Source organism: Euphorbia lathyris, chromosome 1 (genome assembly GCF_963576675.1).
Source record: "Euphorbia lathyris chromosome 1, ddEupLath1.1, whole genome shotgun sequence".
NCBI lineage: Eukaryota > Viridiplantae > Streptophyta > Magnoliopsida > Malpighiales > Euphorbiaceae > Euphorbia > Euphorbia lathyris.
This window is the reverse complement of record NC_088910.1, coordinates 8831415-8852419: the sequence shown is the minus strand read 5'-3', so window position 1 is coordinate 8852419 and position 21005 is coordinate 8831415. Positions and strand designations below refer to the sequence as shown.

General features: G+C 40.4%; 1 protein-coding gene across 1 annotated transcript; it reads right to left on the bottom strand.

The window, feature by feature from the left end:
- Window positions 1-539: 539 nt before the first annotated feature.
- Window positions 540-2846, bottom strand: LOC136212957 (putative Peroxidase 48). The gene is made up of 4 exons (XM_066002802.1): window positions 2479-2846; window positions 1877-2074; window positions 1357-1522; window positions 540-1267 (listed from the first exon to the last, which is right to left on the bottom strand). Exons 1-4 carry the CDS (start codon window positions 2767-2769, stop codon window positions 783-785), a joined length of 1140 nt encoding a protein of 379 aa, XP_065858874.1. The 5' UTR covers window positions 2770-2846; the 3' UTR covers window positions 540-782.
- Window positions 2847-21005: the final 18159 nt, after the last annotated feature.

Here is a 21005-nt window from a genome sequence, read left to right as displayed (position 1 = left end):
AATAATACTTATTTTTCAATAGAATTTATTACATGCAGAAAATAGGAAACACTCTCCATCACGTATCAAAGTTTTCGGCAGATGTCAAAAAGAAAATATCAAATACCTAAATAATTAGGAATTTTTCAAAATTAATGTGTTTTGGGGTTATTGAATACAATTGAACAAAAAGATGGAGCTATTGAATGCAATTGAACAAAAATAAAAGTTTATTGAACGGAATAAGAACAAAGGTTTATTAAATGCATTTATACAGGAATAAGAGTCATTTGAAACTTTAAAAAGTGCAGGTGAAATTTAAGCCAAATATAGAACAAAATCTTGCCTCCATGATAGAGATCTTAGCTCAAATTTTATTATTTTTCAAGGAATGTGATTTCTGTTGATATTTACTTAAAATTGAACTAGATTTTCTATTATATCCTATAATCACGAGAATTAGCTTTAGCATGAAAAAGCAAAAAGAGCTGACGAGAAGGAGAATCACATGTTCAAAACTTTGATGGTTATTACCATCCTTCAACTCTAGACATCTCTTTTACTGTTTTACATAGATCAAGATACCAAAATTTTGTTTCAAATTTACAGTTGGGGTCTGATTAGCATAACAATCATACTGTAAAGACAGCAAAAATTGATGATGAATGACACTTCTTTTTTCTATCTTCACAAAGGGCAACAACAGCTTTCAGGAGAAAAGCTAATGAACTACTAAAAAAACAAAGCAATGCTTATGCACAAAAACATCTAAAATTCTCAAGTGTTAAGTACCTGTTGATGGATTATATGGCAGGCAAAGAGCATTTGGTTCGGACCTGTCCTAGATTTCCAGTTAGAACACCAAGGTTGGACATCTTCACCATAGCTTTAGCAAAGTCCCTTCTAAAGATTGTTCCATCATCAGAAGCATAAACTCTAACAAATCTCGCAGTTTTTTCATCAGCCATCAGCTGTTGATCAGCAAACAGAAGCCCTCTTCCCCGCAACAAGTTCCGGTAGAAATGAGCATCAAATGCTTCACCTGATGGGATTGACAATGATTGGAATTGAGAAAACAGGTTCCCTTTTGTGGATTTCTTCATTATCTTTGACGTCATATGAGTTGGAAACTCATCATCGTCAATGGTTTTCTTGTTTTCTTGACAACCGAGTCTTATCTGATTGATGAAATCAGAAGCCATTGAGACGTCTGGTTTGCCTGTACCAGAAAAGTTGAAAAGGCGACTCCGAATGAAGTCACAGCTCATTTTTCCCACATTGTGCCCACCTTCACAAAATTCAGAAATCAATGAGTATTCTTCAGAAATCAATGAGTATTACTCTATTATTCAATTCTCAAGTGTAAAGAATGAGTACCTAGAAGGCTGACCGTTTCTCTTTCATCAAAACCCTTGAAGGAAAATAGCTCTAGAATTCGATTGATGTTATCAAAAGGGCTTGGAATCACAGTCATGGCTTTATCATAGTAGGATTGAGTACTGTCTCTCCTGCCTGTAAATACTGGATAAAAAGGACCACCAGCCTGGGACATCAGGAAGAACAAACTCAGATGTTTCATAAATCATAATCAGGAATAAGCTTATAAGCACAAGTCTAAGAAGGTAAAATAGCAGCTTACATTTAGTATGATTGTTTTGGAAGTGATAATTCTAAGTCCTAATTGTTAATCAGAACAAACATGGAAGCAAATCAGAAAATGGAAGGCATAGTGAATGAACTTAGACTAAATATATTGTTACTTCTACTGAATACTGATTCAATGCTATTAGAAAAAATTCCAGATAATTAAGCCAATATTATGCCCTTAAAACCTGAAGAATTCTAATTTTGATCAGTTCAATGCCAAAGAAAGGAGTCGAGAAGAAGAAGAGCATACCAGAAGAATGGCATCTCTGGTGGCAAGTGCAAGTGTATCAGCACATGAAACAACCCCTGGACAAACATTTTCAAGCTCCTCTTTGATAATATCTATTTTATCAATACCCCTTAACGTCAGATTGGGAATTGCTTGCCTCTCAATTGAATAGTTCTTATTGCCATAGCTATCATCCAAGAAGATTGAAGCATCGCAACCCTGATAATTCGAAAAATTCTACATTGTTAAGATCAATAAACTAGAAGAAACATCATCAACAATGATGAAACCATTAAAAATGAGGAAATCTAGGTAGAGAATAAGCTAAATGTTCATGCCGTTGTTGAAACTGGAATTGGAATTAACACATCAGAAATTAGAACTCCACATTATAAATAACGAAATCTCAAAACCTAGAAAGAAAATTCAGAAAAAAACTCATCTAACTTGTAATAAAACTCTGTGAATATAAATCAATATACAGATTGTTAAATAACTAAAGAAGAACACGATGTACTCAGTAAAATCAACGTCTATGGAAACTAATTTCTAAAATCAAAGAATTGAAGAACGATAAAGCAACAAAGAGAATCAGACGAAGAAGTGTACACAAATGCGCGTACCTCGGTGAAGCAATCATGGAAAAAGAGTCTCAAGAAAGCCGCATAGACGTCCTTCTGCTGCGCGAATACGATAGCCACAGTTTCTCTGACAATGGATTCTGCTTCAGGGCAAGTTTGGCGATAATAATCGTACTCTAAATCGCGAAAAGCCAGAGAAATGCCGTGAATCCCATCCCTCTGTAGGAAAACAGAGAAATCCATCTCTTCTTCCAATTCGACATTGGACTTCATTAGAGAGAGAAGAACAGGAAATGTAATCATAACCGTATACATCCATCTCTTCGACTCCATTGAATTCAACTCTTACTGTAAAAGCTCCGATTTCTGGAAGGAAAGAAAGAGGGAATATGCAAGGGAGAAGAAAGAGCGGGAACGGGCAACGAGGCTGTTAGGATAGCAAATTACGAAACTATCCTATTAGCTGTATTTTATGAAAAAAATGTGGGCCAACAGGCCGCCAATTGATTGGGCTCTAAATGCCCCAAATCACTTTCTTCTTTTTAGCCTTTGCCATTTTTTATGAAACCTTTTTTCTTAAAATATATTAAAAATAATATTTTATTTAATTTAATATAATTCAATTGTTATTTCACATAATTATAAAAGAATTTAAAAAATTTAAGTTAGTGGGGGAAAGTAGAATCATATACATCAGGCAACAATTAAAGTTGATAACAGTGTGGTAGTTAACAGAAGAGGCAGAAGTGGCGGTCTAGCTCTTCAATGGAAGAAAAGTATGAAAGTTGAGTTACTGGGATTTTCAGATCATCATATAGCGGCTCTTATTACGAATGCTGACTCAAGTAAGTGGAGATTTGTGGGATTTTATGGTTATGCAGAGAGGAATAAACATAAGGAATCTTGGGACCTTTTGAGGACTTTGGCTGAGGACATCACTAATCCATGGCTGGTGATGGGGGACTTTAACTGCATTTTAAACAATGAAGAGAAGTATGGAGGAGCTGTTTACCTGAGTAGACTGTTGAGAGACTATTCTTAGGCGATCTCTGATTGTGGTTTGGTAGAATTAAAGATGGAAGGAACCAAGTTCACGTGGGGGAGGGGAAGGGGAACTGTAGCGTGGGTGCGAGAGAAGCTCGACAGGGGATTCACATCGGCTGGATGGTTGGACATGTTCGTGAACTATCAGTTAACCAATGGGACAACATGTGATTCCGATCATTCATCTATTCAGCTACAACTTGTGCGACAGAACCGTTTTGTTGGGAGGAGAAAATTCTAGTTTGAGACAACATGGACAAAAGAGCAGGGGTTTAAAGAGATGGTTAAGACACACTGGATGACAGGTAACTCGAAACCTTTCATGGGGAGGCTCGACACCTGCATATATTTGATGGATAAATGGGGAAGAGAGTTCAATGCCAGGTTTCAATCTCAGGTGGAGAAATGGAGACAAGTTATGGAGATAGAACGAGACAAAACAGATCCTTCAGCTATCACTCGGTTCTATCTGGCGAATCGCAAATTGAATGACACATTGTAAAAGGAAGATAGCTACTAGAGACAACGCGCAAAAATGTTCTGGGTTCGGGATGGAGATTGCAACATGAAATACTTCCAAGCTTGTGTGAAGAATAGACGGAAGCATAATCTGATTAGTGAATTGGTATCTGATTCAGGTCAGTTTGTTGATAATCCTAATTCACTGCTCAAACTTGTCTGCGAGTATTTTACTACTGTATTCTCTTCATCTCTTTCTGCTACATCTGATACCCTAAATGTGATCCCAACATTAATTGAGAATAATATGAACGATGAGCTGGTAGAAACTTTCACTTTCGAAGAGTTTACTAAGGCATTGTTCTCGATGCACCCTGACAAATCGCCGGGTCCAGATGGGCTAAACCCGAAATTTTATCAAGAATTTTGGGAGCATATCGGGCATGATGTTTTTAAAGCTGGTGTCGAGTGGCTTGAGAAGGGGGAATTCCCGGACATATTAAATGACACCATCATCGTGCTAATTCCTAAATGTGCCTCCCCTAATACTTTGAAAGACTTTTGCCCAATTGCTCTGTGCAACGTTCTGTATAAGATCTTGGTAAAGTTTCTGGCAAATAGGCTAAAAAAATCCTTCCAAGGATTATTAGTGATACACAATCTGCTTTTGTACCGGGAAGATCAATTGTGGATAGTGTGCAGATAGAGTTTGAGGCAATTCATTATATGAAGAGACACAATCGTGGGGAGAAGGGAGAAGTAGCTTTAAAGATTGACATTAGCAAGGCTTATGATCGGATAGACTGGAATTTTCTAGAAAGTGTAATGCAGAAAATGGGCTTTCATGAGAAATGGATTCATTGGATTAGCATGTGTGTTAAAACAGTAAAGTATAAAGTTGCATTGAATCATGAACTTACTGAAGAAATTGTTCCGAGGATAGGGATTAGGTAGGGAGATCCTTTGTCTCCTTATTTATTCATCCTATGTGCAGAAGTGTTATCTAGATTGATTACTCAGGCAGAGGTAAACAATCAAATTACAGGGTGTAAGATATGTAGACGAACGCCTTCAGTAACACATTTATTTTTCGCAGATGACAGCTTTCTTTTCTTTGGAGCTACTGATCAAGAGGCTGCGATGATTGTACAGATCTTAAAGAATTATATGGGCACGCTTATGGGCAGGCAGTTAACCTCAATAAATCCATAATTTTCTTTAGTGCTAATGTGAATGCCAGACTAAGAAGCATCATAAAAAGTGTTTTGAATGTTGATAATTCGCTTGATACTAGGAGATACCTGGGTCTTTCGTCTTTAATTGGAAGATCCAAAAAAACGTATTTTCATGTTCTTAATTGACAGACTAAGGAAGAAATTTGGTAGTTGGGGGGGTCAAGTGCAGGGAAGGAGGTTCTAATAAAATCGGTAGCCCGGGCGCTACCAAGATTCTGTATGAGCACGTTTCTTCTTCTAATCTCAGTATGTGAGGACCTGTAGAAATTGATGAACTCTTTTTGGTGGGGTTCGAAGCCGGAGGGCAAAAAGAATATTCACTGGTTTGATTGGGCTAAGCTGTGTGAAGGGAAAGAGTGAGGAGGATTGGGTTTTAGGGATTTACACATGTTCAATTTGTCTCTATTGGCGAAACAGGGTTGGAAATTGATAAGGTCTCCGAATACTATAGTGAGTAAATTATTCAGAGCAAAATACTATCCGAGTGAGTCTCTCCCATCTGCTAAATTAGGAAATAACCCTAGTGCTATTTGGCGAAGTATTTGGGAAGGCATTGATATCTTGTGTCTCGGATTGAGATGGAAAATTGGAGATAGTAAATCGGTTAAGGTTTGGGAAGATCCATGGGTCCCGAATTTGGAGGAGTTCCGTATCAATTTGTATCGTATCCCGGGGTTGGAGAATATGTCAGTAGCGGACCTAATTTGTGAGGAATAGAAAGTTTGGGATAGAGGCAAGATCATGGGTTGTTTTAATGAAACAGAATCTGAAGCCATCTTAGCTATTATTTTACCATATCAGGAGAAGGAGGATGAAATGGTTTGGCATTGGACTAGGGAAGCAATGTATTTGGTCAAATCAGGATATAAGGCGGGGAGGGAGAGAGTAAATCTGGGTAATAACAGTGAAGGGTGGCGGGAATTGTGGAATCTATCAGTTAAATTGAGATCGTTCCTATGGCGAATATGTAGAGGATGTCTTCCAACTCGTGATAGGTTGGTCCAGAGAAGAATCAATTTATCTAACGTTTGTCCATTTTGTAGGTTGAGCACCGAGAATGACGTCCATCTCTTCACCGATTGTTCTGCATCGGTTGAGATTTGGGGTGAAGTTGGAATGGCTGCCCCACAACTAATTAATATGAAATTAGGCGAATGGCTATTAGCACAAATGAGTCGATCGGCAAAAGGCGTGAAGGAAACATTGTTAATTACTCTACATGCCATATGGTTTCGCAGGAACCATCTGGTCTGGATGGGAAGCCTGTTGCCGGCTGTACAAGTGTTACATGGGACGAGAGAACTGGTTTGTGACTGGAAGGCATATCAGAACACGGGAACACAGATCAGAAACTCGGATCGGGATATAGGAAGAGTCGAAGTTCGCTGGAGTCCCCCGCCACACGGCTGGGTTAAATGTGTTGGTCCCTTATAACGTTACAAGTATAGTTCCAAGGGGGGGTTAGGAACTATTTAAAATTTTTCTTTAGGGCAGACTTCTTTTTCTTCAGGAAAAAGGTTTTAACAGCGGCGCTGAGTGAATAGTAAGACACTGGCTTAGTCAACTGGTGACTAGGTCAGTTTCTTTACTTGAGTCAGGAAATAGCACTTAGGGTCTATTCCTGAGCTCAGATATTCAATGCGCACAACTCAGCTTGACCTCTTTACTTGGTCAGTTTTGTTTAAGCAAGAAATATATATATTAAGGAGTTTAAGGTTAGAAAGATATTACTCAGCAGATTTGTCCAGGTTCGGCCTCTAAGCCTACGTCCTGTCCCCAGAACACGTTCCGAGATTTTGAATTCTCTACTGAGCTCTTTAACGGTAGAGCATCAAACCTTTTACAACTTAGAAGCTGAGTATAACAAGAGTACCTTCCTCTATACCTCTACTCACTCCTAATCTCTCGCTGAGTACTATAACCGAGTACTCAGCCTCTCCTTTCTAATCTCTAGAAATGATAAGTGTTTGTCCTAAACAACAATTGCTAAGACACCTTAGATGATTGAATAATCACTCTAGACTTTTACAAGAAAGATATGAAATTTGGTGTAAGATTGCTTTGCCTTTTCTTGCAGAACTTTGAGTAGAATTTTGGTCAGCGTAATGGCTTGATCAAGTTCTGTCTCGAATGAAGCAACTGAAGGGCTCTATTTATAAAGACGTCTGAGACATCGGTCATTTCGAATTTCGAAATAACCGTTGGAGGGAAACGACTTCCTGTCGTTGTCACTCGGTTTTGCTCAGAGCTCTCGGCCAATCAGATTTGAGTATCTTCTGTCCTCGGTCAGTGTTGAGCAGCTTTTAGTCAGCTCGGCAGATTGTCTCTCCATTTATGGTAAGGTCAACTAGACAGCGTTCTGTGTCTTCTGAACTTTACCCAAAGTGGAAACACTTTGTCTGGAAGTTGTTCTTGCTCAGCTGCTGTCTTGTACTCTTTGTCGATTCAACTCAGCAACTTCTTCCCGAAGTTGTTCAACGAAGGTCTTCTAGATCCTTCTTCCGCTGAGCTGCGTTTTGTACATAACGACAGCGTTTTGACATACGCGGGCCGAGTTGCATTGAACTGTTTGACTTGGGCTTTGACTTTCGTATTGGGCTTTGGGCCTTTTAATCTTTATGTCTTATAAACAATTTAACTCAACATTGAGCAAACACATTAGTAGAATAAATCAAAGCATTTAAACTTAGTGTGTTTAGAATATTTTTAATTACACTTAAACAATTTTGTCAAATCAAAATTATGTGGAAAGGTGTTTCAACAAACTCCCCCATTTTGATGTTGGCAAAACTATTCAGCGAGGAACTCAGTGTTGAGCTCCCCCATGATAGTTGACCTATTATTGCTTAGCAAACTCCCCCGTCAGGGTTGAGCTACTGACTTAGTTTTAACTCTAAACATTCTAAGGTTTAATCGAGTACGTCTAAGGTCAGTTTTTAGATATAGGTCAGCTCATGGAACATATTCTATTTTACTTAATTTTAAGCGGAAGGTTTATCATTCAGAGAGCGCTGAGTAAGTATTTTGTTCAATGGTTTTTATGAGAAGTGTTTCATAAGCATACAAGATAATGTCAAACATTTGATCAGCATGGGATACAATCAACAAGTATTTAGACAGTAAATATAGTTGATGTAATTGAAGATACATAATAACATAATAATATAATACTCAGCATCATATGAAATAACTCAAGTTAGGATAAAAGATGCATGTATTGTATTTAAGTGAAGTAGTCAGCATACATAGCAAAAGATGAGCATAAAAGAACATATAGACTAGAGACTAAGTTAAACAAAGCTGAGCTAGCCTATTTCTACTTCTTTTTCTTTTGCTTAGACTGACTGCTTCTAGGAGCCTCGTGCTGAGTTCTAGCTTGTTCTTTCTCCCCCGTTTTGTCAGCATCGGGAGGAGCAGGAATTCTAAAAGAGTCGGTTAAGACAACGGCGGTTAGCACGGCGGACAACTCCTTAAGTTTGTTGGCACTTTCATTTATGCCGTCAAAGACAATAACGCCTTAATCCAAGACATCTTTAGGTATACCTAGTTCAGCAACGCTGAGTAAGCTCAGGATGTAGGCTTGAGACTTACCTACCCAAGTAATTGTATCTGACAGCGCAGCAAACACTTGATGAAACGTCTTCAGCAGAGCTGAGTCATAGTATTGGCGCTGGATATTACTATGTCGCACATGTGTGAAGGTCCTTTGGGTAGTGACCAGAATCTCATTCTGCTTCATCTGGTCAGTGTCCATCTCTTGTTTATTTAAGTTCAACAGACGAACTGCTTCGCTTATTTTCTCCACCGAGCATTGAGAGTAAGAGGCCAGCTGATTGTTGGTCTTGATTTGCTCAGTGTGAAGCTGGGCAAAGAGCATCTTAACTTCATCAGAAGTGGCATATTGAGTATTCGCAGCTGACAAGGTCTAGAATTGGCCTTGAAGAGTGTTAAGATGTTGAACAGTTGTCAGCTGGAGCTCAGCCAGCTTTGTTATTGAGTCCTGCTTGGGCTGATGTGATTGGATTGATATCATATCACTTAGCAAATCCTTCAGTCCTTTTACCTCATTTAAGAGATGAGTGACTTGGGATAGCTGAGTTGATGCATTGTTACTTGACCCAGCAGTTGGTTGAGCAGATTGATGAATGTCCTGAATTAATGACTGCACCGAGTTGATGAGTTTTCTACCAGACTCGGTGGCATGGAGATAGTTGAGGGATTCATCATCATGTTGCCTAGTTTCTTCAGTTTGACCAGCTTGTAAAGGAGTCAGGGTAATGATAGGGTCAGTGACTGGAAGTGTGTTTTCAATCTGCACTTGATGTTCTGGAAGAGTTGATTGATCGGTAGTAGTGATGGTGGGTGAAGTAGTAATTCTAATGCTGTCAGTGCTGACTGGGGCAGGAATATTCTGAGTCAGCACAGTGCTTGGAGCAACAGCATTGACGAGAACTTGCTCGATTTGGCTCGTTGAGTTTGCGGAAGCATTCAAGTCGGCTTGTTCCTTTGGTGAAGAAACAGAGAATTGCTTTTCTAGAGAAGCTTGTTGAGAAGAAGGGGTTTGCTTACTGAAAAACTTCAGCTTAAGAGAAGAAGGATTTGTAGTCGGCTTTTGAACAGGAAGGTCAACGACAGATTTCTGACTTGCCTTAACTAATCTTGTTCTTCGAGGAGGAGTGTCAGCTTGGATAGACTCTCCTGAGTGAGAAGGAGAAGTCTCTTCTTGATCAGCATTAAGCTGATTAGCTTGGTCTTGTTCTTTATCTGCACCTAACTCAGTATTAATTGGGTCAGCAGCTTCTTCTTCACTAGCTGTCTCCTCATCGTCATCCTGACCGCTTTCTTCTTCTTCTACTTCCTCATCATCCTGATTTGAGTTATCTAATTCTTCTTCCACCTGAGTGATGAAGTGATCATCCAGTTCCACATCATCTTCTTGATGCTCAGCTTCAGTTCCTTGACACTGAGTGTAGTGAGAATCACCAGGAACGATGATGTCAGTGGGGATAGCATCAATTGGGGTCAGCTCTGAAGACTTTTTCTTCTTCAGAGGTTGCTCAGCACCCAGTCTTTCCTCTGTATCAGGCTCATCTTGCCTGCTTCTCTTCTCAGCTGTCTTAGGTCTCTCCTGACCTTTTTCAGCAGCTGACTTAGGCTTCTTGGCCTGAGGCTCAGCCTTCTTTGAAGGAGTCCCAACAGCTTTCCTCTTTCGGTCAGCTGGAGCCTTTGTCCTTTTGCCCTTCTTTGGGACAGTTGACTCCTTATCAGCCTCATCAGTATTTTTGCCTTTCTTAATTGGCTGATTGAACTTTAAAGCCCTCAGCGAAGCAGCGGTTATCTCAGATCCTCTAGCCTTAGTTTCCTCAGATAGATCAATTTGATGATCTAAGAGGATTCTGGTGATGAGGGAGCCCAGCCTGAGAGTTCCAGTGCTCCTTTGGAAACCAGCAATCAAGAATATTGGCATGTTGATCGGCTTGTATGTCAGCATATGCCATATGAAGCATTGCTCAAAATTCGTTGCTGAGGTGGTGCAGTTGATCTTGGGATAAATGTAGTAGGTAAACAGATAGTGGGCCATCTTTTGGTGCTGACCCATTGAGGTGCTGGAGATTTCTCCAGAGTGGCCAGCGGGCTTGCAGAAGGTGGTATTGTACCCAGTTCCTTCATGATCCCCGGACCGCCTCAGTTTTGTCCCCTCATTTTTTTAACTTCAGCAAGTTAGCAAGATAGGTAGGGTTTATAAAAATGGTCTTTTCCTTTACCACAGTTACCAGATAGTCCTGGTTATCATCAGTAACTCGGAGATTGTGGTAGAACTCCCTTACTAGGTCAGGGTAGGTGTGATCTCTAATGGAGAACAGCTCGGTCCATCCATTCTTCGATATCCATTCGCAAAAGAGTTGCTCAGTTTCTACGAAGGCTTCTGAGACCCATCTAGAGAAGTCAATCTTCCATTCTCTAACGTCGTCGAATACCTTGGTATAGGTTCTGATTTTGGTCAGTTTCCCCTTAGAGGAGGTGGCTTGGCCAGCTTTGCCTTTGCTCGGCGTAGTGACCTTTGTAGTTTCAGGCGAAGTAGCTTGCCTGGAAGGTTCATTGGAACTGGTCTTAGGGTGACCGGCACCGGAGATGTTAACGGAAACCTTAGTCATAGTTTCAGAAAAAGATTGGGAAGCTTTGAGATTTTTTAGAGACAGAATGCTTTGCCAGAGAGTTCGGTAAGTGTAAAGAGATAACAATGGGGATTTGCCCATTATTTATAGCGGTGAAAAGTGGATCTTATCGAATCCATGTGTCAGTTTTGCCTTGGGATTGTGAACCGACAATAATCCTGGCTTTTATGACACATTCGGCGCATACGTCATCCTAGGTGGCTATTCGCGTGCTTGATGCATCTTCGGTGAAGACTCACTAAGGGATAAGTGTACCCCGTCGTTATCAAGTAATAAATTTCTGGTTTAAGTCCAGGTTATCGTCCACAGGATTTATTTCTGCAAGTACCGAGCTACTCGATCTCGGATGTTATCTAGGCTTAGGGGGTTTTGAGTTGGTTTGTTTTAATTAATCTACTCCTAGGTTGAATTATGCTAATCCTAGCTAAGTTATCTAATTCTAGCTAAGTTATTCTACGCCTAACTAAGTTACTCTATCCCTAATTGATCTTTCATTAATGAAACTATTCGAAGGAACATGGTATGAACGATAATAATAAAGATAGATTATCAAGTCTATTGAATAAAAACCTAATCTGAGTCACTTGTATTCAAGGCGATTAACCCTACTTACCCTCCTGAGGTTCCTAGCGCGTGATTCCCTAAGGCCGAAACTAGGTCTAAGGCTCAGTAAATTGGCGCTTAATCAACTAAGAGGTCGTCAATCTCCTAGGCTCTGACTAGGTCAGATTCAGCTCGCAATATGTGCCTACTAGATTTTGGGGCTTTTGAATGAGTTAAACCAATTGAATAAAGCGTAAGACAGATATTAGACAAATAATCATAGAACAAAACAAGAGATAAATTATTATTAAAGGCGAAGATAATTGTCACAAGATACAATAAGTCAAGTTCGGCAACTGTATCAAAGAGTACAAACATGGAAAGATAAAAGGAGATACAAAAATCCCTTTCAGGGAACCTGTTTACTCTGCAGCCGGCGACTTGATCTTAAGGACGGACCTTGATAATTCCTCGAGAAAAAGCTTTGAAGGAGCTTCAATGGAGGTTGAGGAAGATGGAGAAGATGGAGAGGAATTACAAGGGGAAAGCTAAAATAATTTACAAAAACGAAAGATATGTAATTACAATGGAAAAATCCTATTTATAGACGCGTCTCGGGCCTCGTTTTGACCTATTTTCGTGTCCTAGTTGGTGTAGGAAGACGTGGGGCCGAACGTGGCTTCGTGGGGGGCGAAATTGGTCTTTTTGACCAATTCCCGCAGGGCTGCTCGCGCCGAGCAGGCGCCTGGTGGCCTGCCTGCTCGCCGAGCAGGCATAGCCTGCTCAGCGAGCAGAAATGGCCCGTGGGGCCCTGCTCGCCGAGCGTTTTTGCCCGAAGCATGCTCGATTCAAGCTTGATGAGTTCTATGCCCTTTTTCGTCCGAACTTACACCTGCACACGCATAAAAACTCCGGAAAACATTAGTCCAAAAGCCAAATTGATCCGTCAATCGCTTATTTTGAGCAAACGCTTCGTTTGGTGCGACTTTTGACGGACCAATTAGCTTCAAAAGATAACGGAATTCTAATATGCATGCTATTTCGGCCGTATTTGCCTAAATTGATCACAAAACGAGCCTAAACGACGAAAAGTAAATAGAACGTTTCCAATTCCTAACTAACTCACACAAAAGCATTTAAATGCGAGAATTGCTCGCTTATTAACCAAATAACTCTAAAACCCGTCCTAAAACCGTACCCAAAGATAGGGGTTTTTTACCCCTATCAAACCTCCTCGCACTTAAAACTTTACTTGTCCCCAAGTAAACTAAAAACTAAACCCGCCATCACAAGAAAGCTAGAAAACCTCCCGGTTTGACTAGGTGTTTGACACAACTTCGAGCATCTGTAATTACATGCATTCGGAAATACAAAGTAGAGACACGATATCCAAAAGCCGCATTTCAATTATCATGGGTCATAGTTTTAAGCAAATGGACACATGTTCAATTAAACGAGTTTAAGGGGATCGCTAAGTGAAACACCTCACCATAGGTAGTTCACTCATTCACACAATTTTGGTGGCTAAAGTGTTTACTCTCGGCTTATGTTCTTGCTTAGGATTACGTTGATTTTGCACGTTCATCCGAGTTCCTCTACTATGCTATATGACTCCGATGATATAAAAAACAGCCTTTAATTGGGGTTGTAATGTGGTTAGAGGGTTAAAGGTACAACAAGGGTTAAAAGTTCTAGCGCTACAAAAATAAAGTTAAAATGGCTTTAGCAAATACGAAGTGACTGAGCTTTTTATTCATCCCTTATTTTTTTCTTTTGGGATGTTTTCTTGAGACGTTTTTTGATTTTTAAGAACTGGGGAATGAAGTTCTTCCCTTTTGTTCGTCTCTTTTCTTTTCTTTTTCTTTCCCTTTTTTTCTGTTTTTCTCTTTTTCTTTTTGGGATAGTGATGCTCATTCACTTCTTAGCCTTTTGGCTTGCTACTGAAATGCCATAAACAAAGGTAGAGCGCTAGAAGAAAACAAAGGCTCAATTCGAGCTTTGCAAAAACAAAGGTTAAATAGCGAACCAAGTTGTGGTTTGCAAAAACAGGTCAGAACGAAAGAAAAATCTACAAACTACAAAAATATAGGCTCAAAGGGGCTTCCTAGAGTGGATGAAAAAGAGAAAATAAGGTAAAGAAAAGGGTTAATTCTAATGAGGCTGATTCATCGTTTATCATCTCAAATCATTGCATGTAGGTTCAACACAGTATTAGGTGCAAAATCTGTAATCTTCCACAAGTCAAAGCATTCACACAAAAATGTCAAGAAAAAGAGCTTTTTGATGTTCGCTCTTAGGCTCAAATTCAGCTCACAATTCTTTGGGTTTCAATTTTGTGTTTACTAGTTTTCCCCAAACTCAAGTTTAATATCACATGCCTTCAATTCTTAAGTTATCTACCTAAGTAATGATTTTAGCATTTCTTCAAAAGTAGGGTCTAAATGCAAACTGTAGCTCATGCTTTTACAGATACAAGAGTTGTGTCCTACGCCTAAACTAGTTGTCATGCAATTTTAGATTCGGTTCTCAGCCCTCAAAGACAAATAACGAAGTTTAGATTCGAAGGAGGTTCACGGTTTTAGGTCCTAAACATGCAAAAACATAAACAAAACCTAAAAACGCTAAACTAAACTAGACACGACGCAACAAAAATTTAAAATTTATACAATTTTTGTAAGTTTGTCTACCCCTCCTCCTCACACTAAAACATGCAAAAAGTTCCAACATTGCATCACAAATCATGAAGTACGAGTGTAAAGAGTTAGGGTGGAGAAGACAACTTACTGATCGGCCGGGGGGTATGGCCAAGGCATGTTGTAGCGCTCGCAGTAGTCTGCTGCTACGTATTCAAGACCCGAAAGCCTTCGGTCCATGTTCTGCTCAAAGTTGGTGAACCGTTGGTCCATCTGCTGAACAGTGTTAAAGGTCTGTAGGTTAAGATCTCGCATTTCTGCCATCATAGTGTTGATGGCTTGGAACTGGGCCTCCGTCCCCGACGCTTGGTGTTCCCTTTGGTCTCCTGCTGTCGCAGGTTCTTCTTCCTCAGGTTCTTCGTCCCTTTGCTGTTGTGGAACTCGTGCTCTTTTTCTTCCCCCTGCGCTAGAGCTTGCTCCTCCGGTTGGGTTCCTGTTTAAGACTTCTTGAAAAGTAGATTTCCCCAAAAACTTGGAGTTAAGCAAAGTGGGGTAAATAGAAATTTCGGGATTGTCCAAATTTTTGAATTGGCTCTCAAGTAGGTTGGTAACTAAGTGCCCAAGGCCTAGGGAACCGCGTTTTCTACTTGTTTGGCTTGAGAAGCCTTCAAATATGGTCTTGACATTGTCCACGTGTTTGTGGTTGGCCACGCACCATAGTATGAGCAATTCCGTCTTTGAGACTTTATTGCTCTCGTTTTTGCCCAATAAGTTGTGGGCCACAAATTTGTGAACAAGATTGAGAAGTGGGTCTAGGAGAGCGACTGGGCTAGCAGTCTGGGAGTTAAAGTCTGATATGCTTGTGAGTTGTTCCCAAGCTATATCTTTTGTTATAGGCTTCTCAAAGTCTGAGATTGCCTCTGGGTCGTTATAAACTCCCATTAGGGCTGCTAGTGTGGTGCCATCGAGATGGTAGGGTTTACCGTTTAGTCTAAAAGAGTGTTTCCCACCGCCCAAGGGTAGCTCTTTTTTCCAAGTGGTCAAGAATTCCATGGTAAAGTTGTGATAAACTGGAGTCTGTTTGGTGGCTAGTCTATACCAGCCGTGGAATTTGAGGATTTCATTAAAATCCTTCTTTAAACCTATACTCGATAAATAAGTTTGATCAACAACTATGTGTGTAGCAAGGTCTTGCTTGGAAAACCTATCGTACAATATTCCCTCACGTTCATCAATAAGACCAAAGGGTGGATCATACTTAGCTTGGAGGCTTTCGTCGAACTCGACCTCAGATTCGGCTTCATTCTCGACGACGACCTTAGCTTTGCCTTTCCGACCCATAGTTCCCGAGGAATAGACCAAAAATGGAAGAGTTAGAACATATTTACAAGTTTCAACATAAACCCCCAAACAACCATTCATAGGCAAAAATCATAGCTTTAGGAACTTAGGGACTAAACCATAAGTATTTGGTCCCTAAGTGTTTCACCCGAAATTCACAAATTCATGCAAAATTGGAGATACCCAATGACTAAAACATAAAAAGAATGCAATTCACAACTCCATTGATACGTTTCTAACTATAATTTGAATAGTTGAACTTTGAGCTAAAATGGAGATTTTACCCAAATTGAGCAATTTCTCCAAATATCCACAAATTGAGAATGGAAATCACACCCAAACTATAAATTAATCATCATGTCAACACAAATTGCAAGGAAATCAAGAATTTAAAAGCAAACAAGAGATTAATTTGAGAAAAGAGAGAGAAACCTAAAACTTAGGTTTTTCTTAAAACTCAAAAATTATCACCCTAAGCTAAAATCTAAGCCTAGAAACATGTTAGAAATCAAAAATAGGTAGAGATTCATACCTTAAATCTTGAATTTGGGTTAGAAGGGTGGATTTGGGGGGTTAGGTTTTGGAGAAGCAAAAGGAGAAGAAGAAGGGAAGAAGAAAAGAATAGAATAAAAGAAAGAAGAGAGAAGGGAAGAAGAAGGTGGGGAAGGGGATGATGAGTCACCCCCCCTTTTTCTTATTCTTTCTTCCTTTTTTCTTTTATTTTATATTTCTTCTTCCTTTCTTTTTCTCTTTTTTTTTGGTTCGGGATTTCAGAATCCCGAACAGCCCGGCGAGCTGGGCAGTGCCTAACTCGCTCGAGTTGGGCGAAATTTTTTTTTTTTTTTTAGAGTGCGGGGGAACAAAGTTTGACAGTGCAAATAAACAACGAGATTAAAATTCAATAATCAATAAAGGAAAATAAAAACAAAAAGAAAAGGGAATGCATAATGGAATTGTTCAAACTTTGAATTAAAAACCGAGGAGAACCCGATTTCTCCCCCGTACTCAATCCTTTCTCAGGATCTTTGGATTCTTCTCCGTTGTGCTCGGGAGAGAACCCTGTGGCCTTTCCTGCCTGTCCCTATTAATCTGAGCTACCTGATTGCTCAAATCCTTGCAGAAGGCTTCGTTGTTAGCAAGCCTAGCCGAGATCTCCTTCAAAAGAGTGATCACTTCGTCAGATTCCTTAGGGTGTTGCACTGGCCCTTGATTTTGCTGTTGGTATGGGGGCATGCCAAGCCCCTGCTCTCTATCCTCTTGAACAAATCCGCTAGGAGGTCGGAGCACATTTTGATTTGAATTCCCGTAAGAGAGGTTCGGATGCTGAGGCCTCCTGTAGTTGCCATTGTTGTTGTTGTTGTAGGAGTTGTAGTTGTTGGGGTTGGAGTTGTTATAGTTCTGATTGTATCTCGGCTGCCCCCCAACATAGTTGACCATCTCCACCCCATCTCCAGCGAAAGGGCTACCTGCTTGACAATCCTTCCCATTGTGGTCGCCGCCACAGTGCACGCAGGTGGGAGGTCGGCTGAGCGTAGCCAACAGTACGTCCATTTTCCTACTCAAATCCGCAACAACCGGATTCTGTTCCTGCTCTTCCACAGTAAATACCCGCTGCCTTGTGGGGCCGGCGAGCTTCTATTCTTGCCACTGCACACTCTTCCTGGCCAGCTCGTTAATCATGTCATATGCCTCTGTTGCTGTCTTTCTAAACAAATCTCCACCCGCTGTGGATTCCACAATGGCTCTATTGGTGGGTGTTAGTCCGTGATAGAAGACGCTCACTAACTGATGCTTGGGTATGTCATGATGAGGGCACATGCGCAGCATTTTCCTGAATCGAGTCCAAGATGTGTGGAGCGCCTCATGCTCGGGTTGGTGGAAGGATGTGATCTCACCCCTGAGCATTGCTGTCTTCGAGGGAGGGAAGTAGTAGGACAAGAATTCCTTCTCCAACCCTGCCCATGTCGTGATTGAACCGGGCTCCAGTGTTCTCAGCCATTCCAAAGCTTGTCCCGTCAGAGAGAACGAGAACAGTTTCAGTCTAGCAGCATCTTGGGGGACCCCATTGGTCCTTGCAGTGTCTGCGCACATTAGGAAGCGATCCAAATGATCATTCGGGCTCTCATGTGCTTCTCCCCCAAACAGTCCGGTCTGTTGGATCAAGTGAATTATACCAGACTTGATTTTGTATGTGTTTGCCGGAATGTTTGGAGCAGCAATGCCTGCCAGATGCTGATGTCGGTGCGGTGCCAGGATCTCACTCATCAGACGAGTGTCATTTTCTGGTCCGGTGTTCTCAGGGTTCCGCTCATTGTTCCGTTCATTGTCAGTCATCTTGATAGGCTCGATGATCTCGTCTTGCTTCAGCTTTCCGATTTGTTTGCTCCTGCGAAGAGTACGTTCAAGTTCAGGGTTAAGAGGGACAACCGGTATTTTCGCTGATCTCGTAGGCATACGCTGAGAAAAGATAAATACAGAAATAAATGAAAGCTGAAGGGAAATCATACAAATCATACAGTTTTGTACAAGTATAAGAACAGTATAAATAAATACATACGGACATGTATAGATGAAATTAATAACTATATGTTCGTACAAACGAATATAAACAAGTGTAAGTATTAACAAGGATGGTTATCATAAATGAGTATATATAAATATGTGTATATAAACAAGTATAAACGGTATAGATACGTAATAAAAAGAATCATGATTATAACAAGTATATATGATATTAACAAAGGATTTATTCACAAGGAATGCCTAAACTAACAAGTCGACCTTTGGTTCGATATTGCAGAAGAAATAAATCCCCGGCAACGGCGCCAAAAACTTGATGCGTCTTCGGTGAAGACTCACTAAGGGATAAGTGTACCCCGTCGTTATCAAGTAATAAATTTCTGGTTTAAGTCTAGGTTATCGTCCACAGGATTTATTTCTGCAAGTACCGAGCTACTCGATCTCGGATGTTATCTAGGCTTAGGGGGTTTTGAGTTGGTTTGTTTTAATTAATCTACTCCTAGGTTGAATTATGCTAATCCTAGCTAAGTTATCTAATTCTAGCTAAGTTATTCTACGCCTAACTAAGTTACTCTACCCCTAATTGATCTTTCATTAATGAAACTATTCGAAGGAACATGGTATGAACGATAATAATAAAGATAGATTATCAAGTCTATTGAATAAAAACCTAATCTGAGTCACTTGTATTCAAGGCGATTAACCCTACTTACCCTCCTGAGGTTCCTAGCGCGTGATTCCCTAAGGCCGAAACTAGGTCTAAGGCTCAGTAAATTGGCGCTTAATCAACTAAGAGGTCGTCAATCTCCTAGGCTCTGACTAGGTCAGATTCAGCTCGCAATATGTGCCTACTAGATTTTAGGGCTTTTGAATGAGTTAAACCAATTGAATAAAGCGTAAGACAGAGATTAGACAAATAATCATAGAACAAAACAAGAGCTAAATTATTATTAAAGGCGAAGATAATTGTCACAAGATACAATAAGTCAAGTTCGGCAACTGTATCAAAGAGTACAAACATGGAAAGATAAAAGGAGATACAAAAATCCCTTTCAGGGAACCTGTTTACTCTGCAGCCGGCGACTTGATCTTAAGGACGGACCTTGATAATTCCTCGAGAAAAAGCTTTGAAGGAGCTTCAATGGAGATTGAGGAAGATGGAGAAGATGGAGAGGAATTACAAGGGGAAAGCTAAAATAATTTACAAAAACGAAAGATATGTAATTACAATGGAAAAATCCTATTTATAGACGCGTCTCGGGCCTCGTTTTGACCTATTTTCGTGTCCTAGTTGGTGTAGGAAGACGTGGGGCCGAACGTGGCTTCGTGGGGGCGGAATTGGTCTTTTGACCAATTCCCGCAGGGCTGCTCGCGCCGAGCAGCCCCCTGCTCGCCGAGCAGAAATGGCCCGTGGGGCCCTGCTCGCCGAGCGTTTTCGCCCGAAGCGTGCTCGATTCAAGCTTGATGAGTTCTATGCCCTTTTTCGTCCGAACTTACACCTGCACACGCATAAAAACTCCGGAAAACATTAGTCCAAAAGCCAAATTGATCCGTCAATCGCTTATTTTGAGCAAACGCTTCGTTTGGTGCGACTTTTGACGGACCAATTAGCTTCAAAAGATAACGGAATTCTAATATGCATGCTATTTCGGCCGTATTTGGCTAAATTGATCACAAAACGAGCCTAAACGATGAAAAGTAAATAGAACGTTTCCAATTCCTAACTAACTCACACAAAAGCATTTAAATGCGAGAATTGCTCGCTTATTAACCAAATAACTCTAAAACCCGTCCTAAAACCGTACCCAAAGATAGGGGTTTTTGACCCTTATCAGTGCTCTAGCATTAAACGCAACGGATCTTATACTCAACGTTTAGAATACTAAGCGTTTTATATTCTGAGTGGTCAGTTTTATATATACGGATGATTTCTCAGTTTTATACTACTCGGTGTCAATGTTTGCTTAGTATGTGATATTTATTCATTTAGCATTAAACACTCAGCATACATTTATTCACTCAGCAAACAATGGATCATTCAGCATGATTCTATATTAAGAGCTGGAATTTACTGAAGAGGATTAAACATACCAATGGCTTCTCTCAGTATGCTGAACTGTTCATGAGCCAGTGGCTTGTGAAGATATCCGCAAGCTGCTCATCCGTTGTGACGTAGGTCAGCTTTATCTCACCCTTGAGTACATGGTCTCTAATGAAGTGATGTCTTATGCTGACATGCTTCATCTTGATGTGTTGAATTGGGTTCTTGGACAGATCAATTGCACTTTTGTTGTCACATTTGACCTCAATTGTCTTTGTTTGAACACCATAGTCTTCAAGCTATTGCTTAATCCATAGGACTTGAGCAACACAGTGTCCAGCAGCAATGTACTCAGCTTCAGTGGTAGATAAGGCTACTGACGCATGCTTCTTGCTGAACCAGGATACAAGATAGCTTCCTAAGAAATGACATCCTCTAGAGGTGCTTTTCCATTCTAGCTTGTCTCGTCCATAGTCAGCGTAAGTGTATCCAGCGAGTGTAAAACCATGAGTGTTGGGATACTATAAACCTGCGTTCACTGAGCTTTGCAAATATCTAAGGATTCTTTTTACAGCTA

What these genes read in the sequence shown, in the direction of transcription:
- LOC136212957 (XM_066002802.1), bottom strand. Translation starts at nt 2,769, where the DNA reads ATGGAGTCGAAGAGATGGATGTATACGGTTATGATTACATTTCCTGTT. An exon ending in TCCATGATTGCTTCACCGAG is followed by an intron (nt 2,075 to 2,478) that starts GTACGCGCATTT and finishes TCGAATTATCAG; the next exon opens with GGTTGCGATGCTTCAATCTT. An exon ending in AGAAACGGTCAGCCTTCTAG is followed by an intron (nt 1,268 to 1,356) that starts GTACTCATTCTT and finishes AATTTTGTGAAG; the next exon opens with GTGGGCACAATGTGGGAAAA.